General features: G+C 36.8%; 2 protein-coding genes and 1 pseudogene across 2 annotated transcripts; all 3 read left to right on the top strand.

The window, feature by feature from the left end:
* Positions 1-6,413: 6,413 nt before the first annotated feature.
* On the top strand, positions 6,414-7,363 carry LOC101355823 (olfactory receptor 1038-like). The gene is given in 2 exon segments (XM_012559350.2): positions 6,414-6,972; positions 6,975-7,363. Coding segments are annotated over 2 exon segments (903 nt in total). The 3' UTR covers positions 7,319-7,363.
* Positions 7,364-8,741: 1,378 nt separating this feature from the next.
* On the top strand, positions 8,742-9,682 carry LOC101354635 (olfactory receptor 5AL1-like). Its single transcript, XM_012559349.1, is given in 2 exon segments — positions 8,742-9,600; positions 9,603-9,682. Coding segments are annotated over 2 exon segments (939 nt in total).
* Positions 9,683-12,022: 2,340 nt separating this feature from the next.
* Positions 12,023-16,238, top strand: LOC101355567 (olfactory receptor 5AL1-like; annotated as a pseudogene).
* Positions 16,239-17,953: the final 1,715 nt, after the last annotated feature.

The following is a 17,953-nucleotide window of genomic DNA, read 5'->3' as shown; positions in this document are numbered from 1 at the left end:
GGCCAGCTATGATACAACTATTGGTCTATATTCATCAGAAGGAAAAGGGTAAGAAAGTAACCAAAATCTCAGAGAAGGAACAAGTCTACTAGGCTGATAATACATACAAGCCATGACCTCATCTACCCTGAGACCAGAAGAACTAGATGGTGTCTGGCTACACCACTGACCATTCTGACCAGGTCACAATAGATGGTCCCAAATAGAATGGGAGAAAAATGTAGAACAAAACTCAGTTTATTAGAAAGGCCAGACGGACTGGACTAGTTGAGATCAGAGGAGTCCCTGAGACTATTGCCTGAGACACCCTTTAAACGTTGAACCAAAACTATCCCCTGAGATCACCTCTTAGAAAAATAGCAGAGTGTCCCACAAAATAAAGGATATTGCCCGTAAGAATGGTGCTTACTAAAAAGCCATCTGTATGAAAACAAAAGGTCAACATTTACTTCAAAGCAAAGATGAGAAGATAAGGGAGGAGGGAAACTACAGTACTGGAAATGGAACAAAAACAACACAATTAAAGAGAATGCTAGCACATTGTGGAAAATGTAACTAATGTCACTGAACAATCTGTGTGGAAATTGTCAAACGGGAAACTAACTTGCTGTGGAAACTTTCATCAAAAACATAATAAAATATAATTTTTTAAAAGTTGAGAATGTGGGCATAAAAAAAAAGATCCAGAAGAGAGTCAGTTACTAGAAGAAGTAACAGTTGAAAAGAAGCTAAAAGTGTAATCAGGACAGTTAGGAGAAAAACAAAGAAAGCACAGTGTCACAAAAGACAAAGAATAAGGCAATGCACAACAGTTTCAAATTCCAAAGGAAAACCAACTAAAAAATTTTAAGTGTCTATTCTCTTTGTCGATAGCATAATAGTCAGATAACTTACAAATGCTAGTTTTAGTGGCAGAGGGAAAGTTGGATCAGAAAGAGCAAAATTATGAGAAATTGGAAATAGACAATTTTTCAAAAATTTTGGCTTGGCTACTATATATGAAAAACAACTCACAACATACAAACACACATATATTTATATGTCTGTATGTATATATCAATTCAGTATATATAAAAATTCACTTCTCAAATTAGAAAAGGATTCAATATTTACATATGCACACATACACTTATGAAACGTGTATTTCATAAATGTATACGTGTATATATACATATCGAATCATTTTCTAATCTGAGAAGAAACTGAATTTCACCATCCATTATAATACATTTCCTTCTTTCAATTGTGAATTAGAAAAACAATCACAAAATTATCCAATAAGAACTGGTCTTTATATACTCTGAAGTTAATGTCTTCTAATATTCTTAAGCAAAGGCAAGTAAGAAAATAAAAGTATCATTCCTTTCTGTTAAGCAATGAATATAGAAGAAGCAGAGAGGCAATCTAATGAGTAAAAAGGTAATACACTCAATGGCAAAGATGCAATGAGCAGTAAGAACCTGTGGAAACTAGATCTAGACCTTGGAATGACAAGTCATACATAGATTTATATGGAGAAGTGAGTTCTCAGGAACATAGAAAGATTATCTTCCATTGAAGATGACACAGTGTCAACCAGAAAGATTGGCATTACCAAGATAGAGACTGATACCGTGGTAGAAGCAGTTCTATGTTTTCATGTACATTGTTGAGGTATCTCAATGTTACTTATGGATCTGATTCTGTCTTACTGTTTTAAATATCTTTTGTGAGCACTTACTACTTTCCAGAGTTTACTGAGCCCTTTATATACATTAACTTAGTTACTATCACAGAAACACTATAAACAAGGTCAAGTTATTACTGGTAATTTACAAATGAAGAAATCGAGGCTTAAAAAGAATACAGACCTTATACAAGGTGTCATAAATAAGTTATTCAGGATTTAAGTGCTAGTCTTATTTTTCACAAAGCTTCATTGTGCCCTTAATTAACGAACTAAGTTTTATTTATGACCTTTTTATGTTGTTTCCAGTAGTATAACCTAACTCTGTCTTGATGGAAATTTCTGATCAGTATATTTAAAGTATGATTCCCTCAGGAATACATGTAGTTAGAAGTAATTTTTTCAAATCCCCAAAATAATTTATCCAGCTCATCTCACTTTGAGAGAAACATGGAAGGAAATATTACAGCATTGAGATAGCTCTAGATTTTCAAGTTCTGACCCAGAGGGACCCAGGAACCAATAAATTTCCCAAACAAATTCAGAATGAGCTTACTGGGAGCCAGGATCCATGATAAACAGGTCAGTCAGACGGAGTCTGATAGAGAGCCAGTTGCCAACCCTACCCCCAAGGTTCATCTCCCCATTACAAACCTCTCTCCTTGGTGAACTCTGGTATTAAATGGAACAGGCTGCATTCAGTGATAATGCCTCTAGCATTTTAACTGCATTTTTTAACTTCGTATCTTCTGCTTTCCAGAATTTTCTGCTCTATTTTTCTGCTCCAAGTTGAGTTAGACAAATAACTGCTTAGACTTTTCAGTCTCTTCTTTAGTGGTACTCTCTCTCTCTCTCTCCAACACACACACACACACAAACAGTTAATACTACATGACCCATGGAGGGCAGATTTGGAGGCAGGTGAGGTTTCCTGTCTAAAATTCTCCTGTGAGGGCAGGTCATGATGAATGGCTCTCCAGCCAAGTGCTGTTAACAGTGTTTTTAAAAATCAATCCATGGCCTGTTGGAAAATGCTGAACATGAAGGTAAATTGTTCTCTCTAAAATAAAGAATGGATGCTCACTGTAACTTCTGAATCCTGAAATAAATTAGAAATCCATTAGCATTTCACTTCCTTGTTACTGCTTCTCAGAGATGTTTGGCCTCAAGCAGGGCTCCAAGGCAATCGGTCTCAAACCATGCGCTTAACTCCATGTCATAGCCTAATGTGTGTATGCATGTTGGGATATATGAGGAAATATCTGATGGCTCATTAATTCATTATCTTTGAACACCTGGAACATACTTGTGTTAAACAGGGTGCCTCTGCAGCCTGGCTGGTAAGATCTGGTGAAGAAAACAAGGCGCAGCCCTGAAATGGAAGACTGATCTGTCTCGGGAAAGCTCTGCAGACCATTGGAAAGCAAAGGCCAGGGCCTGGACTACACTAGGCAGTAAGGGAATCAGGCCATATCTTTATGAACAGAGCAGCGGATAGGAGAGAGGAGGCTGCCCAGGGATCATGTTCTTCTCCCATATTATCGAGTACTTTCTGTGCAAAGCTTTGCCATTGTATTAGGTGCCAAAGTGTCTACAGAAACATCAGAGAGATGTCCCCAAAAACCTCTTATAATTATCATAAAGGAAAATTTAATTTACTTGGCAGCAATATATTGAAAATCTAGATGGACAAACTAGAATCTGCAGAGACTAGGAGAAGACTAAATAAACTGCTTGTTCTTAAACAATTAACCGACTACCAGCAAGGAATAAAAATACTAATAGATAATAATTCTTGGTGTCCACTAAAACAATTTGAAAAAACTCTCTTTTTTCCTACATATGTAAGCAAACATCTTAAAAATATTCTTTAGTAGTTTCAACAGGTGTAAAAGATATAATTTTTGTATTTATAAATGTTGGCATTTCAAAATTATTTATGTTAAATATTAAATGCATCGATAACAATATAGATATAGTAATTGACACTGTTATCATTAAAAAATACATGATCTCCTTTTTTAAGAGTTGTTAGTTGCCTTCAAGTCCGTTCCAACGCCCAGCGACCCCAAATATGCAGAGTACGACCGCTCCACAGGGTTTTCAAGACTGTGACCTTCTGAAAGGCCTGTCTTCCAAGACATCTCCAGGTGGATTTGAACTGTCCAACTTTTTGCTAATAGTTGAGTACTTAACTGTTTGTACCACCCAGGGACTCCTTTTTTAAGAGTTAGATAATATAAAATATTATTTTTCCCTTGTATTCATATTTCCATTCCATTTCCCCAAAAAAAACTATCCTAATGGAATATACTTTTATTACTTAGTGTATTTCATTGGTTATTTTACCCCACTATCGATAAATCAAGTATATAGGATTACAGTTACTCTTAGTAGAGAAATCATTTAAAAACATATATATATAACCAAATCAAACCAAACCCATTGCCGCCGAGTCAATTCTGACTCACAGCGACCCTAAAGGACAGAATAGAACTGCCCCATATGGTTTCGAAGGAGCCCCTGGTGGATTCAAACTGCCTACCTTTTGGTTAGCTGCCACAGCACTTAACCACTATGCTACTAGCTATACATATCTATCTATCTATCTATATATATATATATATACGCATATATATATTTCCACTTTTGATAAATAATAAATACACATAAGTTTAATCTTTAAATTTGACTTTTAATGAGTTGAGAGTTGTATTTATGATGTCTTGATGAAAGAAATCATAGAATTACCCAAATTGTTTAGCCCCTCAAATATTTTTACCTCTGGGGTAAGGGATCATAGTAAGATTCCCAACTGGCGAGATGTATGCTTTTCATCTGTAAAGTAGAAAGAGGGCAGACTGTGAACTGGCTGGCCAAAAAGAGCCAAGAACACAGGTGCCTTAGTCAAATCGGTTTCAGAAAGGAGCAGGTATGCACATGGAGGACTGATAAATCAATTTCATTAAAATTATCTTTGACCACATAACCCTTGGTGAGTCTTTTCATGTGAGCAGGAATAAGCACACTCCAATTTGAATTCCATTGGCAAGCTGAATTCATGTACTCAAACTAATTTAGCCATAGGTAAGTCAAATAAAACCAAGAAAGAAAGAAATGATGTTGAGGATACAGCTGAGCTCAGACTGCCATTCCCATAAATGAATTCATTAGTTAGGTTACTGTTCTCAAACGTGGTCCACTGTAATCATCTGGAGAGCTTTAAAAATACTGATGCCTGGATCTCTCTCCCTCAGAGTTTCTGACTGAAGTGGTATGAGGTGCCTAGGCATTGAGATGTTAAAAACTCCCTAGATGATTACAATGAACAGCCAAGTTTGAGAATCACTATTTTAGGCAACTTACAATCCAGCAAGGAAAACAAGGGCTACTGAGGTACCCTGAGGATAAAATGTATCAATGATTTTAGGTTTTTCTCCTCAAAATTGAGAGTTGTGGAAACGATTAAATAGATGTTGAACTTGGATGGCAGAGAAACTAACTGAAGGTCATAGAAAAAATTACTTTTAAAGAATTACAGAAATTGATAAAATAATCTAGAAATATGTTGTTGTTCATTGCTGTTGACTTGATTCTCACTCACGGGGAACCTATAAATGCAAAATGGTATATGAGGAGTAGAACTGCTCCATAGGGTTTTCAAAATTTATGGACAAAATTTGGCAGAATCTTATAGGTAATTTTATTTCTATGTCATTTTTCACTTTATTGATGTTGAGATTCAAATGCTAGCTTCATACGCAACTTCACTGCACCTCTTTTCCTTTACCAATAATGGGGTACTTAAATATTCAGTTTACTTAGTGGTAAATATCTACCATAGTTAATGTTCTCATTGATACATTTAACTCCTCATATAGTTTCTTCTGATTTTGGTTTAATAAGCACATTGGAACTACTATAAATCCTGAGGTTTTATAAGAGTAGTAAAAGAAAAAACTTATGTGTTGCCATTGTAAGCTATCTATACATATATGATGAATTATAAATAAATCTCTTCTCCTACCACCATCTTTCAGTGAAGAAGAAGAAGGTGATCTACTTTATTATTACATTATATGGTAGCATTACAGTTATCCTCAATTAGGGTTCAGATCATAACTTCAGAGTTGAAATTGAAATAAAAGACTTTGTGATACCAAAATTGAGTACATTTAAGTAACATATGCATTAAAAATCCAGTTGCCTTCGAGTAGATTCTGAATCATGGTGACCCCATGTGTATCGGAGTAGAACTCCATAGGGCGTTTAATGGCTGATTTTTTGAGAGTGGAAATCTGGCCTTTTTTTCAAGGCATCTCTGGGTGGATTCCAGCCTCCAACCTTTTGCTTATCTGTTGGGTATGTTAACCATTTGCATCACCTAGGGACTCCCATCATACGTATATATGCAAAGAAAAGATAGTGGTAGCAAAAACACTGAACTGTTACCAGTGGTTGTGTAAAGTGGTTTATTTTAGATAATATTTAATTTGTTTTAACCAAGATCATTTCTTATTTTCTAAAATTAGAAAGAAAAATAACTTTTAAGAAGATCATTCTGAAAGTAAAAGACCCTCTTTCCTGGGGAAAGAATGGCAGGTAAAAGCTAAGGTGCACTTTTTATCCATCTGATGACGTAATTCAAGGTTGACAAGACATCAGTGGTGGTTTTCCTTCAACACTGGCAGGGGCCATGAGAGTTAACATTTTTATTCTTCAACTGCAGCAACATCCACTGGAATAAATGGCTGCTGGTAATATCACTTATGTCACTGAATTCATTCTCAAAGGAATTACAGACCGGCCAGAACTCCAGGCCCCATGTTTTGTGATATTTTTAGTCATCTCTCTGGTCACAGTTCTGGGGACCATTGGATTGATTATCTTAATTAGGATTGACACTCGACTCCACACACCTCTGTACTATTTCCTCAGTCACCTGGCCTTTGTAGACCTTTGTTACTCCTCTGCCATTACCCGGAAGATGATGGTGAACTTTGTTGTGGAACATGACACTATTCCTTTCCATGCTTGTGCAACACACCTGGGCTGCTTTCTTACCTTCATGATCACCGAGTGTTTCCTTTTAGCCTCTATGGCGTATGATCGCTACGTAGCCATCTGTAGTCCTCTGCATTATTCACTACTGATGTCAAAAAGAGTCTGCATTCAATTAGCGACTGTTCCATATATATATAGCTTTCTAGTCGCCCTCTTCCATACCATTGTCACCTTCCATCTAACTTACTGTGGCCCCAATGTAATTAACCGTTTCTACTGCGATGACCTTCCCCTCTTAGCTTTGATATGATCTGTTCCTCTTTGATTGTACTCATCTCTTACATCTTTATCATTTCCGCCATCTTAAGGATTCGCTCCACCCAGGGGCGACGCAAGGCCATCTCCACCTGTGGCTCCTATATGGTGGCTGTCACAATTTTCTATGGCACACTAATCTTTATGGACCTACAGCCTAAATCAAACCACTCCCTGGACACAGACAGAATGGCTTCCGTCTTTTAGACCGTAGTGATCTCCATGTTGAACCCTCTCATCTATAGTCCAAGGAACAAGGAGGTAAAAGAAGCCTCGAAGAAAGCCTTCAATAAAGGTTGTGAAGATTTAAAGATGTTGCAATTAAGAAAATAATAATAAAAATACTTTGTTAACTGAAAGTAGGGAAAGAAGTCTCTTGCTTATATTTCTTATAATTCTTTCCTGACGTTAAATGTGACTGTTATTTCCACAGACATTGTCATTTGCTGGAGTATTGGGGCCACACTTGGAAAGTCAGTATGGTTTAGATTCCTGTTCAGGCAACCAAGGGATTTACAGACTACTAAAATTGTGTTCAAATACAAACAGACATGCACACGAATACACACAAATGTATCCCAAGCAAAAGCAGCAGCGTGTTTTTGTTAGCACTTGGGGCTCAGAAATAAGACTCTAAATAAAATAATTGGAAGAATATGGTCCAAAAGAAACTCTATTTTTAAATGTGTAAGTTCAGTGTATTTGCATATTTTTTTAAATTTAGAAATAATCTGCTCTTATTCAATTATCCTTGTAGGATCATTACATGTATTTAAAAATTAGTTATTTGATATGCTTTTATTATTTTGACATTCCAGAAAAAGTGATTAAAAAGTAGTGATTTAATATTATCCTACTATTTAACCATTTTAGAAGGTGATATTGCTTGGCTGCTAACCCAGTTGTTGGCAGTTTAAACCCACCCAGAAGCTCCAGGGGATCTGCTTCTATAAAGATTACCACCTAGGAAACCCTATGGGGCTGTTCTACTTATTCCCACAGGGCTGCTATGAATTGAAATCGATTTGGCAGTACTAACAACAACGCGCCCAAGAGTAATAACGATTACGAGGATGGCACAAGACCAGGATTGGGCAGTGTTTCCTTCTGTTGTACACAGGGTAGGTATGAGTCGGAACCGACTTGATAGCACCTAAGAACAACAATGGGTTTTATCTGAGCAGTTACTCTGTATGCATACGGGAAGACCAGTTTGATTCCAGAAAAAAGTAAATGGCTCAAAGTAAGCTAGGTAGGATGAGGCTTATAAAGAGAAGAGGAGGGAAAATATAAAATATCAACAATTGGCTAATCTGAACATGATTCTTCTTTGTTCTTTGTTTTCCTTTTACTGAGATAGGCTTAACAGGTCTCTGGCCCACCACCCAGCCATACCTTTTGAAATTGAAATTTAGTAAACCTGGCTTGGGACAAAAAGAAAAGATTACCAACTTTGTTTGAAAGAAAAGCTGCTGGGGGATTAATTTTTGTCAGGAATTTCATCACAGTGAATATTGGTTTCATGGGTAAGAAAACCTTAAAATCAAAGTAAGATGTCTGTTATCAATGCTTTTCTTTGACTCTAGAAATTGGTCTCAGAGACTCAGTTCATCTCTTGAAAATCCAGTCCCTCAGTCAAAACCTCAAAACTGACTATCTACGTTTTGTCCCCAGGTTTATTTAAAGAAATATTTGTATTTTTCACCCCTGATGCTGTGCTCTCTATGATGTTTTTGCATCTGGTTAGAGAACCAACATGGCCAAAGGCAATCATTCAGAGGTGACTGAATTCATCCACTTGGGACTCACAGATAACTCAGAGCTTCAAGTCGTTCTCTTTATTGTCTTCATAGTGATCTACTTAATTAGCATCAGGGGTAATCTTGGCTTGATGGTGCTAATCCAAATCAGTCCTCAGCTTCACACACCCATGTATTTTTTTCTCAACCAGCTGGCTTTTGTTGATTTTTCTTTTACTTCTTCTGTCACCCCAAACACTTCAGTGAACTTTTTGTGTGAAGTTAAAAGTATAACCTTTTATGCGTGTACCACTCAGGTGTGTTGCTTTATCACATTTGTAGTTTGTGAATTCTATTTGCTTTCCATCATGGCGTATGATCGGTATGTTGCTATCTGCAACCCTTTACTCTACGTCATCCTCATGCCTAGGAAACTCTGTATTCAACTGATTGTTATCACATATGTTTATGGTTTTACTGTGGGTCTTGTACAGACAGTGGTGACATTCTGCTTGTCTTTTTGTGACTCCATTATGGTCTATCAGTTCTACTGTGATGATGTTCCTTTGGTTGCTTTGGCCTGCTCTGATACCCAAATCAAAGAACTGATGTTGTTAATCATTGCTGGGTTCAATACCCTTTGCTCTCTACTGATTGTGTTAATTTCTTATGGCTTCATTTTCTTTGCCATCCTTAGGATCTGCTCTGCGGAAGGAAGACAGAAAGCCTTTTCCACCTGTGTGTCCCACCTGACCTCCATCACAATATTTTATGGGACCATTATTTTTATGTACTTGTAGCCCAAGTCAAGCCATTCTCTGAACACCGATAAATTTGCTTCAGTGTTTTATGTGGTGGTGATTCCCATGCTAAACCCATTATCTATAGCTTGAGAAATTAAGAGGTAAAAAACGTACTGAAGAGAATTATAGAAAAGTTGTGGTTGGCTATCAGATAAACGAAGACTCACATGACAGAGATCAGTAAACTTTGAGTTATGTCTTGTCTAGTGTCACAGTGCTAGTAAATGACAAAGCCAAATCTCTTACTTCAAGAGCTCAAGCTCACTTTTCTGAGGTAGAGCACTGTGGAGTCAAGGTGAGTCTTATCAACTGTTTATACTCAATGTTTTCCCCATGAAATGCATTTTGTAAATTTTATTTGAGTTATTGAAAGAAGAGAGAAAGAAAGAGGGAGGGAGGGAAGCAAAAAGAAGGAGAGAGATAGAGAAAGAGAGAGAGAAATCCGTTTTGGCCATGATATCTTTCATCAATAGAGTATTGGGAAATACTTATTTTATCTGAAATCCATGTGATATTGATAAATTTTGGTTATAGTGAAATAGATCAAGGTCTGGTATCTTATATTGAAAGTCTCCTGCATAGATAATCTGGAAAACATGCCGAAGTTTAATAGCAGGAATTTTGGTTTGGAACACTCTGGATAATTTTCCTAACATGCTACTATCTCTGCATCCAGCTGGGAAGGATAGCACTAACAGAGTTACCAAGACATTAAACATTTACTAACACCAATTCTGTATCAGTTTAGATCATTAGGGTCACTTCATACCATTATAATTCACTGCCTGTTATGTATGAATGTGTGATTAGGCCTATTCTATGTAAGTGTGTGGTTAGGAACTTGGATTCTTCATTCAAACAGTTTGGCTAACAATTTTAGCTTTTCCAAATAATGTGATGAGAGAGTTAGTTCACTTTTCTGTATCTCAACTGCCTCATCTGCAAAAAGTAGTAATAGTTCCTTTCTCTTAGGCTGACTGTGAGTAGAACTACATCATAGATTTTCCAAGAAGGTAGATTTGAACTTCGGACCTTTTGGTTAGCAGCCGAGCTATTAACCACTGCACCACCAGGGCTCTGATTGTGAGAATTAGATCAAGTTATAAATATGTAGAGCACTGCACAGTTTCTGGCACATAGCAAGCAATTCATAAACGTTGGGTATTACATTTAATTATTCATATTATAACTGCATTAATGATTCCTTTGATTCAATCTTAGAAATTGGAGTAGCCTTTTTGGAAATAGTTGCCAACATGATATACTTCATTTTAAAACCAACAAAATGAAGCTATAACAGCTAAAAAGTTATTTTCTTGTGCTCTTTTAAAGCAATGCAATGCTTTTAAATTTATTTTTATGTGTGTTGATGAACATATTTTGAATCGATTTTTTATTGAGTGAGCAATTCCCTCATTCCTTCTACTCAATGATACTGATAATATGCATTGTTTTCTAAAAAAAAAAAAAAAAAATTCACTCTTGTTATATTTAGTAAAGATTAGATTAATGAATTATTAATTTACTCAGTTACGAAGATTAAAAATAAAATTAGAGCTCACACCAATTAGTGTTTTTGTTGTATGAGGTGGTTAGTGCAGTGCTTTAAATAGGCTGTCTCAGTTAATTTTCATAATACCCAGCTGAGATAGATATAATTCTCCATTCTATCAAAAGAATAGTCAAAGTAACTTACATAAATGACTAATGTACACATAGCTAATATCTGGAAGAACAAAAGTTTGAATCTAGTTTTGTCAAACCATAAACCTCAATTATCAATTACTTTTTTATAATTCCAAGGACAGTTGTACAATGATGGGATATTTTTAAAAATTGGAACTAATTAAATGCAAACTGTTTGACATCAGTATTGTATAATGCAGGTGACTGCAGATGACTACTTAGCAATGATAGGCCATAGAGGTTGTCTGAGTTATCTAGTGTTGCTATTACAGAAATACCACAAGTGGATGGCTTGAACAAACAGAAGTTTATTCTTTCACAGTTTAATAGGCTAAAAGTCCAAAGTCAGGACATCAGCTCCAGGAGAAGTCTTTCTCTCTCTGTCCGCTTTGGAGGAACCTTTTGCCATCAATCTTCCCTTGGTCTAGGAGTTTCTCCTGCACAGGGACCCCAGGTCCAAAGGATGCACACTGCTCCTGGTGCTGCTTTCTTGTTGGTGTGAGGTCCCCATGTCTCTCTGCTCACTTCTGGTTTTTATCTCTCAAAAGAGTTTGGCTTAAGACACAATTTAATCTTGTAGATCTCATCGACACAACTGCCGTTAATCCATGTCCTTAACATCATATTGATAAGATTTATAACACATAGAAAAGTCATATGAGATGACAAAGTGGTAGCCAATGACACAATACTGAGAATCATGGCTCAACGAAATTAACAGATATATTTTAGGGGACACAGTTGAATCCATGACAGGGGCACTCACTGATCATGAAGGTAAGAAAGCAGCCCAGTTGTGTTACACAAGCATGGAAACGAATAGTGTCGCGTTCCACAGTGAAGTTCATCATCATCTTTGGGGTAATGGCAGAGGAGTAACAAAGGGCTGCAAAGGCCAGGTGGCTGAGGAAATAGTACATAGGTTTGTGGAGTCGAGTGTAAATCCTGATTAAGATAATCAGTCCAATGTTCCCCAGAACTGTGACCAGATAGATGACAAACAATATCACAAAACATGGGGCCTGGAGCTCTGGTAGGTCTGCAATTCCTTTGAGAATGAATTCAGTGACTAAGTGATATTAACAACAGCCATTTATTTCCACTGGATGGTGTTGCAGTTGAAGAATAAAAATGGCAACTCTCATGGCCTCTGCCAGTGTTGAGGGAAGATGACCACTGATGTCTTGTCAGCCCTGAATTATGTTATCAGATGGGCAAAAAGTGAACCTTAGCTTTTACCTGCCATTCTTGTGCAGGGAAGGGTGTCTTTCTTTTACTTTCAGAATAATCTTCCTAAAAGTTTTTTTTCTTTCTACTTTTAGAAAATAAGGAATCATCTTGGTTAAAACAAATTAAAAATTATAGAATTTAAACCACTTGAGGCAACCATTGCTAATATTTCAGTGTTTTTACTGCCATTATCTTTTCTACTCAAATATAGGTATGATGGGAGTCCCTGGGTGATGCGAATGGTTAATGTGCTCAGTTGATAATCATAAAGTTGTAGATTTGAGTCCACCCAGAGGTTCCTCAGAAGAAAGGCCAAATGATCTACTGCTCAAAAATCAGCCACTGAAGACCCTATGGAGATCTACTCTGACACACACAGGGTCACTATGATTCAGAATCTACTCAATGACAACTGGCTTTTTCACTTGCATATGGTATTTAAATATATTCAATTTTTTTATCACAAAATATTTTATTTAAATTCCAACTATGAATTTGTGATTTGAACCCTAATTGAGGATAATTATAAGGCTACCATATAGTGCAATAATAAAGTAGACCATCTTCACTAAAAGATGGTGGCAGGGGAAGAGGTTTATTTATAATTTATCTCTCTCCCTCTCTCTTTTTTTTGCTTAAAATAGAAACACATAAGTTTTTCTTTTAATGCTGTTATAAAACCTCAGGATTTATTGTGGTCCCAAGGTGCTTGTCAAACCAAATTCAAAATAGACCATATGGAAAGATAAATGTATCAATGAGAACCTTAACTATGGTAGATATTTACTACTAACTCCTGGTGGCACAGTGGTTAAGAGATCAGCTACTAACCAAAAAGTCGGCAGTTCAAATCCACCAGCCACTCCTTGGTAACCGTATTGGGCAGTCCTACTCTGTACTATAGGGTCACTATGAGTCAGAATCAACTCAATGGCAACAGGTTTGGTTTGGTGGCCCAAGCAGTTTGCAATCAGTTACTAACTTAAGCTTTGGAGGTTCAAGTCCACCCAATAGCACCATGGAAGAAAGGCCAGGTGATAAGCTTCTATGAAGATTAGAACCAAGAAAACCTTATGCAGCAGTTTTACTCTGTAACATATGGGATTGTCATGGGTCAGAATCGATATGAGGGAAACAGTTTTGGTTTGGTTTAATAGAGAGAGAGAGAGAGACTGACAGACATAATCAGGATATAGATGCTTATTGAGGACATTGGATTGGATAAAACTAAGAAAGTATAAAAAGGTATGAGCAGAATAGCTTTGGAGAGAACCTGAAAAACAGATCATCTAAAGCATAGACTATAGAAACAGAACTTCTAAGTTAAAGAATCAAAGAAAAAGCAAATAGTAAATAAACTCAGAGACTGCTTTGCTCTGGAAACCAAAGGTATATTTAACAGAGTCTAATGCTACACAGCTGCCAAAGCGGGAAAGACAAACAGATAAAAAAACAAAAAACCTTCATTGGGTTTAGGAATAGGGAGGTTGATAGTGAACTTGGTGAGGAAATTTCAGTGGAATGATGGAAAAGGAAGATAAATTACACTGGGTTGAGTTATAAGTGTAACTGAGACAGTGGAGATAGATGTTCCAAGATATTTAATTGAGAAGTGGTAAAGGGGAGACAAAAGATAAAAGAGTCACTAAGATAAAAGTTCTGAGTAGATAGTAGTCAAAGGTTAAGGGCTGGGGGTTATATTTTATTTTATTATATTTTATCTGTCTTACACATCTTTAAAGTGGATGTTGAAGTAACCTGAGACAGTGTGGTAATAAAGGCAAGTCAACTTATGTTCTGCACTGGACGGAAGTGATTTCAATTCTGCCAGCTTTCAAAATTCAGAACCCAGTTTAGGTTTGTGGAAATATTCTGTGGAATTTAGTTTATTAAAACTCTTTGCAAATGCTGTGCACTTTACATCATTTAGATGCTTAAAGATAGAGGGTAAAATAATGTGTCTTAGTCATTTAAGCTGTTTACAATCTGAAAAATGGTTTACTAATGTATACTTTGTAAAATTAACAATCTTATTTTTTCCTTAATATTAGCATTGTAAGTCTATTGGAGGAAAAATAAAAGAGAAAGAAATGGAAGTAAGCAAAAAAATAGAAAGTTTAAAAGTTATACAAACTCAATACCTAAAGATAAATAGTATTAATATTTTAGTTTTGAATTGTCATATTACATTTTCCACACTTAATTCTGGTAATTCTTAATTTAATTATGAATTGATGTACTCAATCCATAATATTTTGAGATATACTTACAGCACAAGGGATTATTTTAATACTTTATGAAAACCACTTACATTCTTGACACTGCAATGTTTTTTCTTATTTTTAAGGAAAATACAACATGGGTTTTGCAATTTTATTGATTGTAAATTTTAATTGAAACACTCTTTCTTCTTTTACAGTTCTCCAGTGGATTGGAATTTCTGCGTGAACCAAATCCCTTCACACTGACAGCAGAAGTAATATCCAAACATAACAGGATTCTCCTCCTGAATTTAACACAACGTCCTGGAGAGCCAGGGCCATCATCTCATATTGGTAATCATCTTCTCTAAACTGATCATATCCTACAGAACCAATATTATTAAGACCGTGTGGTCTAGAGACGTTTCCTGTAGAAGAATTGTGTATCTATTTCATGGCCTAAGGAATTATTCAGTAGTGACTGAGTTCATCCTCTTGGGACTTACAGACAATCCAGAGCTTCAAGTCATTCTCTTTAGTGTCTTCCTAGCGATTTACTTAATTACTGCCACAGGTAATCTTGGTTTGGACTGTGCTAATCCAAATCAGTCCTGAGCTTCGCACGTATTTTTTCCTGTCACCTTGCTTTTGTTAATTTTTATGGTACCTCTTCTATTACCCCAAACACCCAGGTGAACTTTTAGCATGAAATTAAAAGTATATCATTTTTTGCACGTGCTACTCAGGTGTGTTGTTTTATCATATTTTCAGTTTTGGAATTATTATTGCTCTCTGTCATGGCATATTATCGGTATGTGGCCATTTGCAACCCTTTACTCTATGCAGTTCTCATACTTTGGAAACTCCGTATTGAAATGATCACTCCAAAAAAACCCATTACCATCAAATCAACTGCAACTCATAGCAACCCTATAGGGCAGAGTAGAACTGCTCCATAGGGTTTCCAAGGATCAGCTAGTAGATTCAAACTGCCCACCCTTTAGTTAGCAGCTGAACTCTTAATCACTGTGCCACCAGGGATCCAAATGGTTACTAGCACATATATTTATGGATTCACTGTGGGAGTTGTACAGACAGTGGCTACATTCCACATGTCTTTCTGCGACTCTCATGTGGTCATCTAGTTCTACTGTGATGACGTTCCCCTGATTGTTCTAGCTTGTTCTGATACACATGTCAAAGAGTTGATGCTGTTAATTATTGTTGGATTCAGTGTGTTTTGCTCCTTATCATTGTTCTCATCTCCTTTGTCTTCATTCTCTTTGCCATCTGAGAATCCACTCAGCTGAAGACAGACAGAAAGCCTTTTCTACATGTGCTTCTCATCTATTTTCTATTACTATGTACTATGGGACTTTTGTGTTTATGTACCTACAGCCCAAGTCAAGCCATTCACTGGGTAAAGACAAATTTGCCTTGGTGTTCTATGCAATTGTGATCCCCATGCTAAACCCATTGACCTACAGTTTGAGGAATCAGGAGGTAAAAAATGCCCTGAAAATAATTATTGAAAAAATATATTCTAATGATCAATGGTGAGATAATTTGTCACTAAAAAAATGCCGGATGCAGAGTTGGGAGATTTTGGAGTCAAAGCTTTTACAATGGTACAGTGTTGAGAAGTGTGGAAACCTTTGTCTTCTGGAGCTGAATTTTGTAATGTCTAGTTCCTTGAAAACAGGTACTTATCTTGTCCTTTGTTTTATCCTTTTTGGTTTACACATAGTAGGCATTTCATAAATATTTGTTTAGTTGTTGAATTCTAAAATACAGAAAAAAATTATCAGCCCTCCTTGACCATAAGATGTTTCAACAATGGAGATGAAGCATACAGTATCTTGAAATAATGAGTTTATCTTATTTCACTATGATTGGGCATCCACTTCATGTTAAGATCAATTTATGTGCGGTCATGTTAAACTTTTATTGTTGTAAAATACATTTCTACTGAAGCAATATTGTGTGGATTACCATACCAATGAATGTGGCAGTCTTTAAGCCATTGGAAAGTTTCATTCCCTCGTACACTTGCAGTTAGGGAAGTCAAATCCACATACAAAATATGTATTGATTCAGTACAGTGGTGTCTTTCTAGTGATTTACAGACTGTTGGAAATAGCCCAGAAAAGTTGGTTAAAGTACTAGGAATAATGGAACGTGGCATTTTGGGGAAAGAGAAGAGAAGGTGATTTCCATCTACAAGACAGATATTCCAACTCTTCTTGCTGTTGCAAATATACTCGGCTGTAGCTACTCTTTAATAGTTAAAAATTTAAATCAACATGCTTTGTGCCCCTTTCTCTTTCTTAGAATTCCATGTTTTGCAGACTTGTTACTCCAAGTACCTTGACTGACTGTCCAGGCCTATTTACCGCTGTCTACCACTTTGGACACATTGTCAGGAGGGATCAGTCCCTGGAGAAAGACATCATGCTTGGTAAAGTAGAAGGTCAGCAAAAAAAAACGGAGACCCCCAACAAGATGGATTGACACAGTGGCTACAACAATGGGCTCAGACATAACAATGATTGTGAGCATGGTGCAGGATGAGGCACTATGTCGTTCTGTGGCACTAGGGTCTCTATGAGTCGGAACAAACTCAAGGGCACCTAACAACAACAACAACACGAATCAGTGTGTATACATGCCTCAGGCCACAAGCTCTACAGATAAAGTGGGCAGTTAAATGTTCTACCCACTAGGACTATTACATCTAAGAGAAAATGGGATGAGGAAATGTTGCTGAGTGGAAACCTGAGGATCTGTTCGGTGTGAGTTGTTATAGCCAATAAACAAGAAGCCTTTATTTCATTGCACAAGGAAAGGAGCAGTCGGGGCTGCTGCCTTCAAAACTGCTCTAAGACACCTTGGGGAGGTGGGCTTTTACAGAGAGCAGACAAGGAAAAACAAATTCATCATAAATATTCAGGACTGACCTTCACTCAGGTGCTCAGGGCTGGGGATGACCATACATTTTCTCTAGACAAGGGTTCTATTCTCTGGCAGGGTGTTTATATATACTTTGCACTTAATGAGCTAATAGGTCACTTGAAGTGTTGAGATGGCATAGAAAACCTGCTGAGATGGGTTGAGGCCTACTATGACTATTCTGTGTTTGTCTTGTCAAGGACAATTTCTGGCCCATTTTATAGTTATCTTGTCAAGGACAGTTTCAGAAGAATGTGCAGCCTATTCTGCTCGGTGTAGGAGGAAAGCCAGAGCAGGTGTCTCTTAGAAGTGCTGAGCTTTGAGGCTGCCTTTATTTCCTTGAAGTGTCGAGATCTGAGG

Source organism: Trichechus manatus, unplaced genomic scaffold (genome assembly GCF_000243295.1).
Source record: "Trichechus manatus latirostris isolate Lorelei unplaced genomic scaffold, TriManLat1.0 scaffold00236, whole genome shotgun sequence".
Classification (NCBI taxonomy): Eukaryota; Metazoa; Chordata; class Mammalia; order Sirenia; family Trichechidae; genus Trichechus; species Trichechus manatus.
This window is presented reverse-complemented; position numbering and strand designations above follow the sequence as displayed.